Source organism: Sinocyclocheilus grahami, unplaced genomic scaffold, assembly GCF_001515645.1.
Source record: "Sinocyclocheilus grahami isolate Dianchi unplaced genomic scaffold, SAMN03320097.WGS_v1.1 scaffold141.1, whole genome shotgun sequence".
Lineage (NCBI taxonomy): Eukaryota > Metazoa > Chordata > Actinopteri > Cypriniformes > Cyprinidae > Sinocyclocheilus > Sinocyclocheilus grahami.
This window is the reverse complement of record NW_015505320.1, coordinates 1,021,442-1,038,466: the sequence shown is the minus strand read 5'-3', so window position 1 is coordinate 1,038,466 and position 17,025 is coordinate 1,021,442. Positions and strand designations below refer to the sequence as shown.

The window sequence follows — 17,025 nt, the reverse complement described above, 5'->3', positions numbered from 1 at the left end:
ATCTCTTCACTTCCACTAAACAAGTAACAAGTCATATTTGTTACTTTTTGCTCAGGTACTGAGTTTTATTATAACAAATTAACCTGTTTTTTTTTGTTACATAAAGGTCACGTTAAAACCGCCTTGAAAACTTTTTAGAAAACCCATAAAAGTTATTGGAGAATAAATACAAAATGAAATAAGCACAACCTACTGCAATATTCACTGTGTGAAAATATATTTTATTGGTTTTTAAAATCACTTTAAGACTGTCACACAGTTGTGGTGACATTTCAACCATCAAAAATGTTGACACAGACAGACAGACAGACAGACAGACAGATATTTGGGCAATGGTAAATTTGCAAGTAATTAAATGTAATAAATAATTAACTAACTAATGTTCTTTATCAGGTTGTTTTACAAAATACAAAATAGCCTTATAAAAGCAGCAAATATACCCTAACAAGCAGTGGATATAAAGTCATAAAAACAAAATAAGATCCCGAATTTCCTTTGCTGTCTAATAAGGAAAGTCAGTAGCTATAGTTCTAGAACCATATAATTTTTTATATATATATCATCTAGTCTGAAAGTAAAAAATAAACTCAGGGGAGTGTTTACAGAGCTTTTCAAGATGGTTTGTCTTCTTTCATAGTGGTGGTCAACCGCAACTCATCTCGGATTATGTTAAATTCCATCAAGCCCTCATGCAGCTGATCTGCCACCTCTCTAATCTTGGCAGCAAATTCTGACTTTGCACCATTTTTCAGCTCATGGGAGTCCTTGGCCACAAAATAGATGTCCATCCCGACAAAAAGCCCTGTCAGAACACCTGTGGATATACTAGCGATCTGCACAGCACGTGCCGCAGTGGTTCCGGCCGCGTTGGCTATCTGCATCACACGCATAATCTCATTGGCATTGGTGAGAATAGCTTTGCCCGCCATGGCGCCATCCTCGTAGATATTGTTTAAACAAGGGTAGTCTTGATTATATGCATGCTTCTTCATCTTATTCCGGTTGAACTTGCTTAGGTTTGTAATGCCTTGCTTGATAAACTTCATGCATTTGTTAAGGTCAGCCATCTTCGCCTGGTAGTCTTCCACAATGCGCTCCACCTTCTTGCGATCCAAAGAGTTGTTGACGGTACTGGATATCCCAGCAGATGCAGAGGTAAGACCACCTGCCATGGCAACACCCAGACCAACCGCAGTGACGATCAGAGAGGTTCCCATTGTGAAAGGTGCTAAGATGAGGCCAGTTATGGTAGCAACACCTCCCACAGCACTGGTGGAGCCACCAGTGATCTGGGCAATCTTGGTTTTCTTGTTGAAGCGGTCCAGGCCATCAGCAATGGCATGCAGGTCGATCACGTGCTGCCACAGTCCTTCTGCCCGTTCTGAGAAAAGTTTGTTAAACACACGTATGCCCTTTTGCACCTTTTCAGCTGTTACAGCAAAAGCCCTGAGAAAAAGACAATTGGTCAGTCAAATTTACTTTGTCATGTCACATGCACACAGAATGAATTGGGAATTACTTGGCTTCCTCTTTCTCTGTCATGTTGTCACATTTGGGCATGTCCTCCCATTCTAAATTGGTAAAAACAAAAAGAGAGGAAAATAACTAAGAATATCATGTCCAGATCATGATGGACCATCTATCAGAACTTTATTAAGAATTAATTACTGTTAATTAGATTACATAATAAGTATGTGGGGTGGGTGTTTCTGAAAGTAGACAAACAGGGTAGGAAAACTCACGTTCCACAGTGTTCCACCAATCCATGAGGCCATCAAGTTCCTGTGACAGACATATTTAGGATGACTAAAAAATTTTCTTTTTAGAAAACAAAGGCATGGATCTTTATTTATAGAACCAACCTCCTCATCTTCTCTCTGAGTTTCACTTAAACAGAACTCATCCAGCCATTCCATGAGGGACTTCTTGGGGTCTTTAGTCTTAGGGGGAAAAAACAACAACAACAGAAAGTAGATTGGACAATTACGTGTAAAAGGGAACTTGAAGGGAAAATTCCAATGCAGAAACCAACAGAAATTGCAGAAGTTGTGAGTCAAGTAGGAAGGTAGTGTGTTTGTGTGGTTTTGTTTTTTGTAACAGATTGCAAAAATCACTATTTGGTGTTGTAAGCTGATTTTTTTTTTTTTTTGCTTGATGAGTAAAAAAAATAGTAATTGTTAATTTTTTAATCAAGATGCAAAATAATAGAAGCACAGAATGCTTGCTTTAGAGACACAACTTTTCTTATTAATGTTTGCAGACATATAGAATTCCACTATTTGTGCAACTGTTAGGCAAGCCAATGCATGGCTCATTTATTGTCACCTGACCTGTAGCGTAAAACAGTTTATGAAGGCTTCAGTGGGTTTTTATATTTAGGATACCACATCTCTCAGTTCTCATTCTTTGCCTGGTTGAGTCTTGTTTTCAGTGTCACGAGAGTTATTGATTAAAAGAACTGCTAGGACATTACAGCACCTCTGCAAGGTCACTGCCACTGTCTCCATTTTGGTTTCCATTCTTCTGAGTTGTTTTGTTCTGAAATTTCTGAAACAGCACGGTTTCATTAACTAACAACTGTGAGCATATTAAAAAAGTAAACATGTAAAAATGTTTACCTTTGCTGCAATCTGGGGCATAAATGGATTTCTGGGTTTCTTCTTTTGTCCCTTTTGCTGTAAAAATGTCATATGGTTTAAAGCTGTTTGACTGGGATGAAGTCCAGATCACCTGTTTTGGTTCTCTGAAAACATGCAATGTTAAGGCCATCAAAATTGACTCAAAATGGTAAAATGGGTGCTTACTTTTGGATTCTCCTCTTCTCCAGGTGTCTCAGCCACTTTGTCAGACTTCTTTTCCATGATTTCATTGCTAGTGTCCTGTAACGATGAGTAGAATGCATATAACCCTATGATTCAGAAATTACTTTAAAAGTGTTTATCTGGCCTATAATCTGTATTTATGAAAAAAGTGCAGATTTACAAAACAGAAATGCCATTAAAAAAACTTTAGTTAACCTTTCATGTTTGCCTGACAAAACAGCACAATTTGCTGCATGTTTCAGACAAGTATTTAAATTGTAGCCTCACAATTTGCTTTGTTATTGAACTACTTTATTCGACCTCAGCTGGATGATCTTATACAACAATTTGAGTCATATTCCACCCAGCATTCTGATGTGCATGTGTCTACTTGCCTTTTATCTTTGGTTACTGCTATTTAGGCTATGCCAATAAAAAAATCAAAAAGTATTGCTGAAAAAGCCCAAAGGTATGCTCAAAGAACAGCTTCCATACCAAGCTAGACTTGCACAAGATTCCTAAACGAACAGCAGCAACTTCACCAGTCTGTTACAACATGTTTTCAATTAACCTCAAAGTTTAGGGGTAATGTCTGTACATATAAACCTAATCGAGTGTTAAAGTCTTAAAGCCTTTTTAATAAACAAACAACACAGGAATGTCACAAGAAATACATCTACAATAAAATCATGATAATAATTTTCAAATAAATATAATAATACTGTAATTTTTTATTATAAAATATTATAAAAAGAATAAAATAAAAAGCAAAAGCAGTTACATTTTCTTTACATTAGAAACCAGTGCAGAGATGAAACTGTTTATTTACCTGCTTATATGTTGGTTGGCTCTCAACATTAACCAGCTCGTCTGTATCTAATCCAGAACCTGTAACCTTGGTATAAAAGAGAAAAGTGCATTTTTGACAATAAGCATTTGATTAAAATGCCCATGCCTTTTGACATTGACTGGATTAACGGCAGTCCTAAGAGCCACCCAAAGATGTAATAAATCTGAGCTGTAATATATAATATATTCATTGCTTTTTAACATCTTTAAAAAGCAATGAATGCCCAGCCCACCTGCATAGATTTTGACTGTTTATCCTCAGGTTTCTCACAGGGCTCCAAGGACTGTTTTGTTTTTTCCATGCCCTGCTGGGGAAGCAGATGTCTTCCTATTACAACATGTTTTATCACCTATAAGAACTAGTGAAATTACAAAAAAAGATCAAGTATGTGGAACATTAAGTAAGGGTTAACTAACACACAACACATGGAGCATGCAATACATGTCAGTGTGTCAGTAAGTGAAAGTGAGAGGGACAGAGTACAGACATATAAAAGGCAGACAAGGTAAGACAAGGTATCAGTTTTAGAAAGTTCTGTGTCCATTATTAGAATGTCCTAGTAAATGATCAAGAAAGGACTGAGAGTCAGATGAGCAAAAACAGGAATATTAAACACTCATTGATGTTGCGGTCAGACCACATGCTGAAAGTTGTCTTTGAACTGAGAGGTCATCCTAAGACAGAAAGAAAAAGCTTTTTTTGTTGAAAAAGGACCTTCATGAATCAACATTATATGCTGCAGGGCAGAACAGACCCCAGATCAGCAACTTCAGGAATGATAGAAGTCAGTAGGCTATATGCTCACCAAAAATACAGTAAAAAAATAATAATAATATTGTGAAATATTATTATAATTTGAAACAACAATTTAAAATGTGATTTACATGATTTGGCAAAGCTGAATTTTCATCGGCCATCACTCCAGTCCTCAGTGTTAGGCTACGTGATTCTTCAGAAATGATTATAAACTCAGTTTATTGTCAGATTATAAACCATAAAACACCAAGAGACATGTATGCACTAAAACCGCTTCTGAAATTCTGGCATACCTAGGTAAAACATGGATATATTGGGGACAAAATAGAGGTGACAGCAAGGGTATTTGAGAAATGAAATCAAAGTAACGGCTGTTAGTCAGTCCTGCTGCCTCATGCTAATTTGTCAACATCAACAGAGTCAAGGCAAATCACGGGATTTAACTTTCAGGATTCAGGTCTTTTCCTGAATATGACAGTGCTTTCCCACCATACATATTCAATTTTGTATAATTTGTTAAAATAAACGGCACAAAAAAGTTCGAATAACAAGACATGCCCTAACGTTACTTACCACACACTTCCCAGAGAAAAAAATGCCTTAAAGGAGCAGGGCGAAAGAGAAACAAATCTGTGGTCTGTCTATGAAATGAAAAAAATATACAACTGTAGGCTAATACAGTACTTATGTCTTGCAGTGTAAAGTAGCGAATGTTATTAACTCCGCCCTTTCTTGCCGTGTTTGTTGTGTCTGTAAATCCATGGACGGCAGTCAGGTGCTGCTAGTCAGGCTTTCTTCACTCAGAGACTGCTGGTCAGATAGTGTGTGTGTGTGTGTGTGAGTGAGAGAGAGAGAGAGAGAGAGAGAGAGAGAGAGAGCGAGAGAGAGAGAGAGAGCGAGAGAGAGAGAGAGAGACCTACTTAACCATTATTTTGTTAACAAATTTGTACCAAAAATTGAGTTATTCTCCGGGAAAACCCGCATTGTCTTACTGGTGATGTTGGTCTACCAGTATGGTCTTGTTTGATTTTTTTTTGCAGCCAGTACTTAGCCTACATAGCCTTAGGTTATTTCTAAATTTAAATTACTGAAATAGAAGCAATGAAATAGAATGTCAAGGAGTTCTTTAAGGGAAGTGCATTAGTACATTAACCCACAAGAAAAAAAATCATAATGGAATAACACAAAATAGATATAATTTTAAAGCTTAGAGTCTGAGCTTTACACTGCATGCAGGGGCGTATAGGCAGCGGACGGGCATGACGGGCATGACAGAATAAGGCCCGACCACTCTGATGAAAGGCCAGTTTATTATACAAATATAATATTTGTTAAATAATTGTTTAATCTATTTTAACACAATTAGATAACTATTATAACATCTCAAATAACTAAAGTAAATAAAATGTGTTTCTAGAAAATGTTGATAGAAAATGTTAGAAAAACAGCAGCAATGCATACGAGGGAACCGGTTCATCCTGTGAAGCCGTGAACATTTTTATTAATTTGTATATATATACATTTGGTGACTGACGCTGGCGATTAACTGCACCTGTTTCCTAATTTGTAGGCCTATTCATTTAAATAATTGAAGAAAAAAAACATCACAAAAATGAAATTTCTGATCACCGAATCGTTGAACTGTGTTGGTAACGACGGAACTTGCGACCATAGTTGGCTAACGATGCTTTTGGGAAACGCGCCCCAGTGCTGCCTAGTTCCTCTAAACCGGAGTGTACAGCCGGCGTGCGCCCCGAGCGATGAAAAAAAATAAGCATATTTTTCAAAATCACTGCATAGATCAAGAAAAAAATAGGTGACATTTGAAAGCTTGGAGTCTGACCGTTGCAATGCATGTAGCCACTTTGATTAACTCCTAACTAAGTAGTGCTGAGTTATTTGCTGTTAATTAGAATTTTTCCCCCCATAATTTATGAAAAATATTTTTTGTGCCATGTACTCTAATATGTCAGAAGCATACAGCTCAGATAGTCATGTGTCATTTGAAAGGTCTCATCGAGTAGAATAAAAGTAGTATAATTGTTTGGGGCTTTGACTAAACTTGAGTGAGGCATTACTTCAAATTCAAAACAATTTCAAAACTGTGAAGGGCTAAGAGAAGGGCTACCTTGGTTCCAAATGCTGTAACTTTTGATTACTTCACCACAAACTTTAATTCACATACAGCACATATGTTGTAATTTTTTTCATATATCATATTTAATCCTAAAAAAGTACAAATTTATACACTACTGTATGTGGGGTATTGATTGAAAGAGACTGGATGGATTCACAGTATAATGTCATTGTGATATAGAAAAGAAAACAAAATATGGGCACAAAGGTGAAAATACAAAATTAGAAAGGCAAACACAGGCAACCCACCTCAGCCATTAATTGACGACATGGTCCACAATAGTGGCCCTTATTTAATCTGATATGTGCCTATGTCCTTGGCCTCTTCTGCCTTTTCCTCTGTACCCTTCCACCATGCATCCTTACTCCTCTTCCTCTCAGCTGTTGATCCGGATCATTTCCTGGATGTTCATCCATTGTCAGAATTTGTAACTCTTGTGTTGTCCTCTGTCTATATGCTTTCCAATTGAAGGTTCATGAGATGCACCTTTCAGCCATTTCAGAGAACTGGTTTATAATTTGTTGATCTACATTCTCTTCATTAGTGAAAGTCAAGATTCACCTCCACAATTCATGGCAAATTTACAAAAAGTTTAATAGAAATGTGTAGAAAATATACTTCATCAGCTAGATCAACCAATTTGCATTTAATGACTTATACAATGAACTAATGACTAAACGTTTTGAGTGGTAAGACTATTACACAGAGAACTATATAATACATTTTAAGCAACATGACAATAGCAACTGATAATGTAGGAAACAGACAAATGTGCATAATCAGTTGCATGAATGTACCAAAGCAATCACAACTTGTTCAAAAGAATGAGAAACTGCTTTTATTTGTGCACATCAAGTGACTAGATCGGGGTTGTCCAAACTCGGTCCTGGAGGGCCGGTGTCCTGCAGAGTTTAGCTCCAACTTGCCTCAACACACCTGACTGGACGTTTCTATGCCTAGTAAGAGCTTGATTAGCTAGTTCAGGTGTGTTTAATTAGGGTTGGAGCTAAACTCTGCAGGACACCGGCCCTCCAGGACCGAGTTTGGACAGCTCTGGACTAGATAATGTGGAGGTTGAGCAAGTAGTTTTGAGAAGTTCATTTGATTCGAGAAATGCACCAAAGCGACTGAGAAAAACTAATGCTGAATGTGTGGGGTATACCAGCAGATGATTTATTTTCACCAAACATAAACATCCTTGAAGAACTGGGGAAAATAAAGATCACGGAAACAAGGATGAATCTATGGAGAAGGAAATGGGGCAACTAAGAACAGGAAATACAGCTAACATGACACTGTTTACAAATGTGTTTTTAAGAACATTAATGGAGTACCAAAAAGTAATTGGTTTCCTAGACACAGATTAATAAGTCCTAGTTTTTTTGTTTTAGTGTTAACATAACTAGCACTCATCCAAAACATTGTGGATTTTTCAAAAGTAAATCACTACCGTCCATGTATGCACTTAAGTTAATGATTATTTTAACACGAACAAAGAAGCTGGAGGACACAGTCAAAATGGATTAACTAAAAGAAAATGAAGGTAACAATTTATTACGGTTTTGTCAGACAAATCTCACATATTTAGGCTACATTTATAAACTGATGATACATGTGGCAACTTTTTTTGAGCAACATTGCTTGGGCACTTTCCCATGGAGAACGGGTAACAAATTTCTATTTGGATATTTTAGCTCAGTTGTAGGCTCTGTGTCTCACCTGGTTGCCCGTTGATGGCAACATTGCTCAAAGTTGCCCGGTGTATCATCAGCCTCACAAATGCTTATGCTTAATCTAAAACAGCATTACCATATAAAACTCTGCTGTAACTTAAATAACCACAAACATTTAGATATTTAAAATGTTGATTTTTGTCATTTATATTCATTTAATTTTTGAAACCCTAACGTAGTGCTGTTTATAAAGAATTTCAGTTATTTACTTTTTTATTGAAGGTAATCCTTTAAAAGAAACCTAGTTAAATCTATATGACGGGGGCAGTAAGTGATAATGCACGACACCTGCGCCACTCACCGGGCTCGTCCCACAGAGGAGCTCCGGAAGGATACATTTTCCCACTACTTAGCCCCTTAGCGGGTACTGGCTGCCGCTATAATTGTATTATTTAATTAATAACTTATTAATAATAAAATAAACACAAAACTTAAAATAGCGCGACAGCCCCTCACGGACGACTGCCGCGCACAAACAAAACAACATAAATCCGGGCCTGGTCCTCTCTCGTCTTGCACTGTCGTCACTCCTCCTTTTATCCTTCCATTGCTCCTCCGTGGGACTGGAGACCGGTGAGTGGCGCAGGTGTCCTGCATTAGGCCTACCACTTATTCCACCGGCCTTGCTCCGTTCCCACGGCTCTTGGCCCCGCCCCACACGTCACAAACATATATGATGTTGTAATCTAATTTAGCCTACATATTTTGTCTTATGCCGAGTTCACACTGCACGATTTTCAAACTCGTCAGATCGCCGTTGTTTTCACACTGCTTGACTATCTGGGCCAGCATTCAGTTGCTGCTGTGTTCACACTGCACGATGGATCGGCGACAGGGGGTTTCACACTGCATGACTTCACAATAGGAAGAATCGCCGACAGCTCTGTCTGGTCCGCAAACTACGTTTCACAACAAAACACATGCGAGAAGTGATAAGGAAATAACTCGAGCTGGTCAAGCAAATGTTTGTGCTTGTTTCTGTATGATATAATTGTTCATATATCTATTAAAATACTGATATTCTGGTCTATAACTCCTCCCCGAACTTCCCTCTGTGCTGTATCTTGGTCTCTCATTGGCTGTAGGTCATGGCCAATTTAGTTTTCAGTCAGAAATCATTGCACACAGTGATTGTGATTGAGCTCCAGATATTTAGCATGCCAAATATTTTGCGGGCGTCGGCGACGTGTCCGCGATTCCCTCAGATCGTGTCTTTGATAATTCACACTGCGTGATTGTCACTCGCGTGAACGAGCACCGATTTGCCTCAGATTTCGGGCATTTGTTGGCGATTTCGCAAAACCTGTCGGCGAGTGAAAAATCGGGCTAAAATCGTGCAGTGTGAACTCGGCATTACTTTCAAAAGTTTTCTCAGTTTCACTGTCGTCTATACATAGGGTATATGTCCTGACCAAACCTGGAAAACAGGTCTCATTGATTCCGCTTGTCGGAGAACGTGTTAACAGCCGTATTAAATAATAGCGATATCTATGGACTTTTAAGATAATCAGTTAAACTAGCTAGCTGTTTTTATTGTTGACGTTTTATTACATTTTTATATCTAAATGTGAAAAGAATAAAGATTAAAAAAAACTTTTAGATATCAGTCCGCATATGTGATGGGCATTGGTTATGATCTTCACTGGTATCTACTTTGAAGGCATCTTGAGTAAAACTGCTTCATATTTAACTAAGCATATGCAAAACGCTTGAACCGGAAGCGACGAGACCCGATTAACAGAATACGGATGTCTGTTGCGCATAACCCCTGTTGACCACACAGTAGTTTACACACCCTGATTTACAAACACATCTTTCTCAATACTGGAGATTCCCATGATGCAAACAAAAAAAAAAGTCTTGAATGATTTATGTAATTTTATTTTTGTAATTTTTTCATCTGATGCAGGAATTTTACAGCACCCATGAAGGGAGTGCATGTAGTCAGAGTTTTTTATCGGCTCTTCAAATGGAGTTTCTCTTATGCTATAGGAAAAGGAGATCAAATCAGTGTAAATCTCTATCCTGGATATTGGATTTTTGACAATGAACATCATCACAGCACCTTTAGTGGACATCTGCTTTTCCCCATGTGAACAGAAAATACACTAGGTTTACTCACCAGCATTTTTTTAATATCAAGATCAGGGCTCAACGCTAAGGATTGTTTGTACTGGCCCGGTCGGGTCAGTAGTTCAAATTATTACTTGCCCTGCCAATATTTTCATTGGCCCTGCCACAAAAAAATAAAATCGTTGCTGTTATCATTGTTTTTAATCAATGTTATCTTGTATTCTAATAAATTAGCTTATATGACACCAATATTTAAGATACCAATTAAATTTTACAATTCTCAATTTCAATTTTGAAACCACAGCAAAAACACTAGCCTGAGAAATATAAAGTTCATACTGAATGAACGAGCAAATGAGTAAAAGAATGATAGATAGAGAGATAGATATATAGAGTGTAATCATACATTATTGTTTTGTAAATGTGTAAATTAATTTGATAATACATTTTAAGTCAATTTGATATGTAACATACTAACTGATACTTCAGTTGTATCACCTTTGTTTACGACACCTACAGTATGAGGCATGTATACATGTAGCTAAGTCTTTCTCTAAAGCCTTTGGAAATCAAAATAGGCCTATAAGATTTTATTTTCCACAGTAAAGAAGTTCACAAAAAATCCTGGTATATTCAATTTCAGCATTATGGTAGATTTTTAGCAATGATTGACCCTTATGTGTGTCAATGTGTGCCAAACGTAACCCATAAAAGCATTGTAGTAGTGTCACACTATTCCATTATAATGCTCTTTTACTGTTTTCTGTTTGAGTGTGTCACTGATCATTAATCTCTTCATGCAATATCAATAAAGAAAATTTTATCCAATAGAATTTATAACAGAACAATATCGAAAAGAGGAATTGGGCAAAATAACTGGGCAAAACCAATTCTCTTGTATTACCATTGGTAACTGGTATTACAAATGGTAACTATTTCTTTAAGGAAGGGAAGTTTAAATATTTGTAGTCCAAAGTCTGTCAGACAGTTCAATAAATGTTGTTAGGTTTTTGTGAGGCTATGAAAGTGATCACAATCTAATAATCACAGAGAGCAGCAAAGATGAAGATGGAAATTGGCATTTTATTGCTGTGTGTGTGGACCACACTGGCTCAGGATTTAATGTCACCAACAATAGACATCCTTGCCGAACTCAAAAAGATTAAGACCATGGAGGAAAAGTTAAATGCTCTAAATGATGAAGTCAGGGAACTAAGAACCAAGAATGAAGGTACTGTATTTTTTATTTTATTTTCTAAACTGTCTGACCACTGGAGAGGCCAGTTGTTTCTTAAAGCTGATATAAAAAGGGTTTTTTCTTTTTCTTTTTTCGTCCCCAGTGTAGCTCTGACTACAAACATGACATTTAGGAAACATGCAAGGAGACTACATGAATAGCAATGATTGCATGAAAAGAAACATTAAAGTTTCTTCTCTTCACTTGCACATTTTCATCTCATCTCTTTTTTTGCAGAAAGGGCAAAAGTAGCCTTTTCAGCCTCACTGTCATCTTCAGCGGGCATCAAGTATTTTGGGCCATATGCAGAAGCAATCACTCTTGTGTACGAAAATGTATTAACTAACATTGGAAATGCTTATGACACCAATACAGGTACCACCACATTGGTCAAAGAAGTTTCAAACATGATGCTTCAGCAATTTTCAACAACAAGTTTCTACTGTTATTAACAGGAGCCTTCACTGCACCAGTAAAAGGAGTTTATTTCTTCAACTTTGTGGTCTTCAATCCTTATGACATTTCAACCGGTGTGAAACTGTTAAAGAACGGCAATTTGGTGGTCGCAGCATCAGATAACCCTCCTGGGCAAGACACTGAAGACACTACATGCAACTCAGTTAGTCTTATTCTTGAACAAGGGGACCAGATACGTCTTCAGCTCATAGAGAACCGTCGTATCTACACAGATGCACTGAGACGCAACACCTTCAGTGGACACCTACTTTTTACTATGTGAAGTTTCTGCCCATGTAAATTTCTAAAGGATGTTAGTCCAAATACAATGTTTTATTCAGATGTAAAAAATCAATGCTTGGCAAGAAAAAATAAAATCCATCAAAAGTGACAAAAATACAATAAAGTTTTAATATAGCCTACAAAAATCCTTTAAATTTGGTACCATTTTCATTAATATTAAAACCTGTCAATGAAATAATAGAGCAGTTTGATGTGTAGACATTAACAATTCTTACGTCATAATAAAATTCCATGCATGTTACATGATATTGCTAGTAAAGGCAAGTAAAAGAAACATTAGGACACTACTGAAAAGCTAAAAATGAATCTCTCTTTAACATGATTGAACAAAACCGTGTTACTCAGTACCACCTACATGCTTTTAAAGGTCACATATTGAACACTTTTCTGGAGGTTTATTTGAGGTTTTGATGTCCTTAAGAATATATATTTGCGATATAAGTACCAAAAACCATCTCAATATATTTTTACAGCTCCTCTCTCAGGAGCTCAGCTGAGAACAGATGGATTTTGGCCTGTTTAATTAATATTCATTAGCCTCTCTTCTGATTGGCCAGGCCAACCACAGGTAACTAGGGTCAGCGACATCACAGCGCTAGCTGGAGGCAGTAAAACAAAGGGGAAACTCAACTGGAGGTGGCCTATTCAAAGCAGCACAGATTCGGCTACATAAGGAGCTTAAAATATCATCTTGTTGTGATGTTGGGTGCCAGAATCGACGTAATACAGCCTCAAATTAGAAATTTGATCGCATATCTGCTGCCACTGCCAGACAAAAAACCGACGACAGCTGTGGTTAAATGCTATAAAACGAGCGGACTGGACAGAAACGATCGTCAAAAATGCTCGCGTTTGCAGCGCACACTTCTTATCAGAAAAGGTTCAATAAAATATTGTCTTTTGTTGTTATGGGCGCGTCTACAGATTTCTTGCTATATATGTTTCTTGCATCTCACGACTATGTCGTGTATGAAATAATGTCTGTGTGGATGTGCGTAAAACAACAAACTGACGATTTATATATAAGCATTTGTAATTGTATATACATTGTTGTGATTAATTGTGGCTGGAACAATAATGTAGCTGTAAAAATAGTTGCCTGCTGAAATTGAAATGTATATACATCATCATGACTAGATAGACACGGTGAGTTTGTCTTTACTATACATGTTAGATGTGATCCACCTCATAGTAACAATCCTGTCAGATCGTCCATCCTTTGAGTGACAGTGTAACAGGTTGACCGTTACACAGGTCGGCCGATCTGGTTTCGTGGTTAAAGTTAACCTTTTCGACATGTTTCCGTGTTGTTGTTGCTCAGCAATGGCATGGACACGATGTTGTCTGGGGGTTTGGCAAAAGGAGAGTGGGACGGTCGGCGGTGCTCGGGGTGGTGACTGAAGGCGGTGACTGTGTAGTTCTGACGTCAACTTTTTACAGAAGTCACAACGGTTCGTGAAAAATCACAGCTACTTTATGCAGGCTGTGTGCATTTTACTGTGGACTGACTGTTTTGAAACTTAAATGGTAGTTAAATAGCCCCTAGACCTCAGTTATCGTGAAAAAAGCCAGGAAATTTCAGTTTTGACAATATGGGACCTTTAAGTCACCTTTTTCTATTTATTTGGGATAATCCAGCATTATCACAGTGTTTTGTCTGCTGTCACGTCCCTGTGCATGGCTTACACCAATTATTGCTTCAAAATGTCTAAGGGGAAGTCGTGGCCTAATGGTTAGAGAGTCGGACTCATAACCCAAAGGTTGAGGGTTTGAGTCTCGTACCGGCAGGGATTGTAGGTGGGGGGAGTGAATGTACAGCGCTCTCTCCCACCTTCAATACCACGACTGAGGTGCCCTTGAGCAAGGCACCGAACCCCCAACTGCTCCCCGGGCGCCGCAGCATAAATGGCTGCCCACTGCTCCGGGTGTGTGTTCACGGTGTGTGTTCACTGCTCTGTGTGTGCACTTTGGATGGGTAAATGCAGAGCACTAATCCCGAGTATGGGTCACCATACTTGGCCACATGTCACGTCACTTTATAAATGTAGTTTTTGCAGTCCAGAGTCTGTTGATCTGTTTAAACAATTACGCAACTTGTGGTCTTTAAGACAAAGAGTGTTACTCAGCTGATACAACATTAGTAACAGACAGAACAGTAAATAATGTTGATTTTTATAACAGTTTTAATGCTCAATGTGTGGGCTATACCAGCAGATGATTTATTTTTACCAAACATAAACATCCTTGATGAACTGGGGAAAATAAAGATCATGGAAACAAGGATGGAATCCATGGAGAAGGAAATGGAGCGACTAAGAACAGAAAATACAGGTAATGTGGAATTTTTTACAATTTTTTTTTTTAAGAACAGAGAACTTTAATGGAGTATTAAAAAGTAACTGGTTTCCTATACACAGATTAATAAGTCCTACCATACATTTTTTTCCCAGTGCAATAGAATGTGGATTATTCAAAAGTAAATCATTGTCCATGTATGCACTGAAATGTTAATGATTGTTCATTATTTTAGCACAAACAAAAAAGCTGGAGGACACAAAGATCAAAATGGATGAGCTATTAAAAGAAAATGAAGGTATTTTGTCATTGACAAATCTCACATATTTGGGGTATATACATTTAAAAACAACCTATCAAAAATGTCAAGGCTTACAACTGATAAGAAATGTTTTTTTAAAATAAATGAATTAATTCTTATCTATTAAGGGTTATTATTATTTTAGCACAAGCAAAGGAACTGGAGACCATGCGTGGTACAACAAATGATGTAAAGAACAAAGTGGATGATCTAATAAAACAAAATGAAGGTAAAAATGTACAACCATAAATTACAATTTTGCTATTTTCTATATATGTTTCTATACGTTTAGCCTTAACAGGGGGGGGGTGCAACTGGTGCGGTCGCACCTGAGCCTTGATCTAAAACAGCATTACCATAAAAAAGTCTGCTATAATTTTAATAGCCACAAACATGAAATGCTTAAATGAAAAAAAAAATAAATGTTGAATTTTGTGATTTATATTTATCTTTATATGTTCATTTAATCTTTGAAAACCCTAAGGTAGTGCTGTTTATAAAGAATTTCAGTTATTTATTTTCTTTATTGAAGGTAATCTTTAAAAAGGAAATCATTTCTAATGATGTAATCTAATTTGCATATTTTATGTCTTAGTTTCAAAAGTGGCTTTCTCAGTTTCTCTGTCGTCCTCTAATGGACCACACAGTAGTTTACACACCCTGATTTACAAACACATCTTCCTCAGTACTGGAGATGCCTATGATGCAAACACAGGTACATTAAATCACTTCATATAGCCTGTGAATATTTTAAATCTTGAATGATTTAAGTTTTCTTTTTCGTCTGATACAGGAATTTTTACAGCACCCATGAAGGGAGTGTATGCATTCAGGGTTTTCTCAAAGGCCTACGGAAGTCAAGATAAAGCAGTTGTCGCAGGCCTATTTAGAAATGGCCAGCATGAAATTTCAACATATGCACGGCAAGACGGTGGTTTTATCGGCTCTTCAAATGGAGTTTCTTTGTTGCTGGAAAAGGGAGATAAAATCTATGTAAATCTCTATCCTGGATATTGGATTTTTGACAATGAACACCATCACAGCACCTTTAGTGGACATCTGCTTTTCCCCATGTGAACAGAAAATACACAAGGTTTACTCATTAGCATCTTTGTATATCAAGAGTGTAATTATATAAAATGTCCACATTATTGTTTTTTTTCTGTCTGTAAGACTGTGTAAATGAATTTGATAAGTAATGCATTTTACGTGAATTTGATATATAACATACTAACTAACTTCAGTTCACCTACATTTACGGCACCTACAGTATGAGGCAAGTATATGGCTAAGTTATACAAGGTCTTTCTCGAAAACCTTTGAAACTCAAAATAGGTCTATATGATATTGGTGTATTTTATTTTTCACATTAAAAACCTTATAGTGTACACTAAAAACTTTTTTTTTAGCATTGTGGTAGATTTTTTTGCAATGTTACATATTTAACAATGTGCCAGATGTAACCCATAAAAGCATTTTACCAAAATAGTTAGCATACTGTGTCATATTATTCCATTAAAATGCTCTTTTACTGTTTTCTGGAGTCACTGATCATTACGCTCTTCATGCAATATCAATAAAATATAAATAAAGAGACTTTAATCCAATCAAATTTATAGCAGAACAATATGGAAAGAAGAACTGAGCAAATAATGTTTACACAATTAAAAAAAAAAGTACAGTATTGTTTAATGGTTCATTACAAACAGTTGCCATGCTCCATTTTATAGTGACTGTCTAAAATAAATATTTCTTCAAAATGTAGTTTTTGCAGTTCAAAGTCTATTGGACAGTTCAAACAATTGCACAAGTTGTGGCCTTTAGGACTAAGACAATGGTAATTCTCTTGTATTAACTGGTATTACAAATGGTAACTATTTGTTTAAGGAAAGGAAGTTTAAATATTTGTCGTCCAAAGTCTGTCAGACTGTTCAATAAATGTTGTTAGGTTTTTGTGTGGCTACAGGAAGGTTATCACTATCTATAATAATCAGAGAAGCAATGATGAAGATGGAAGTTAGCATAGTTTAATTCCCCAAACTCCTGTTTCGTCTGTGGAAGATTCTGCAAGTTTTCTGGAGAA

The 17,025-nt window shown here is 36.9% G+C and overlaps 3 protein-coding genes across 7 annotated transcripts; 2 read left to right on the top strand and 1 right to left on the bottom strand.

The window, feature by feature from the left end:
* Window positions 1-212: 212 nt before the first annotated feature.
* Window positions 213-5,206, bottom strand: LOC107591367 (apolipoprotein L6-like). Of its 5 annotated transcripts, none has more exons than XM_016280515.1 (10): window positions 4,981-5,206; window positions 3,884-4,207; window positions 3,631-3,696; window positions 2,805-2,879; window positions 2,619-2,675; window positions 2,479-2,538; window positions 1,863-1,940; window positions 1,743-1,782; window positions 1,520-1,571; window positions 213-1,446 (listed from the first exon to the last, which is right to left on the bottom strand). In XM_016280515.1, the coding sequence occupies exons 2-10, from the start codon at window positions 3,950-3,952 to the stop codon at window positions 612-614; spliced, it is 1,332 nt and encodes a 443-aa protein (XP_016136001.1). In that variant the 5' UTR covers window positions 3,953-4,207; window positions 4,981-5,206; the 3' UTR covers window positions 213-611. The 5 variants fall into 5 exon arrangements, with proteins under 5 accessions (XP_016136001.1, XP_016135999.1, XP_016136000.1 ...); XM_016280513.1 differs by having other exon boundaries at window positions 2,479-2,547; window positions 3,884-3,958; XM_016280514.1 differs by having other exon boundaries at window positions 2,479-2,547; window positions 3,884-3,955.
* A 6,131-nt stretch (window positions 5,207-11,337) lies between these two features.
* On the top strand, window positions 11,338-12,456 carry cbln9 (cerebellin 9). Its single transcript, XM_016280520.1, has 3 exons — window positions 11,338-11,581; window positions 11,825-11,962; window positions 12,043-12,456. The coding sequence occupies exons 1-3, from the start codon at window positions 11,413-11,415 to the stop codon at window positions 12,324-12,326; spliced, it is 591 nt and encodes a 196-aa protein (XP_016136006.1). The 5' UTR covers window positions 11,338-11,412; the 3' UTR covers window positions 12,327-12,456.
* A 1,972-nt stretch (window positions 12,457-14,428) lies between these two features.
* On the top strand, window positions 14,429-16,426 carry cbln10 (cerebellin 10). Its single transcript, XM_016280519.1, has 5 exons — window positions 14,429-14,677; window positions 14,877-14,939; window positions 15,088-15,171; window positions 15,538-15,657; window positions 15,736-16,426. The coding sequence occupies exons 1-5, from the start codon at window positions 14,509-14,511 to the stop codon at window positions 16,017-16,019; spliced, it is 720 nt and encodes a 239-aa protein (XP_016136005.1). The 5' UTR covers window positions 14,429-14,508; the 3' UTR covers window positions 16,020-16,426.
* Window positions 16,427-17,025: the final 599 nt, after the last annotated feature.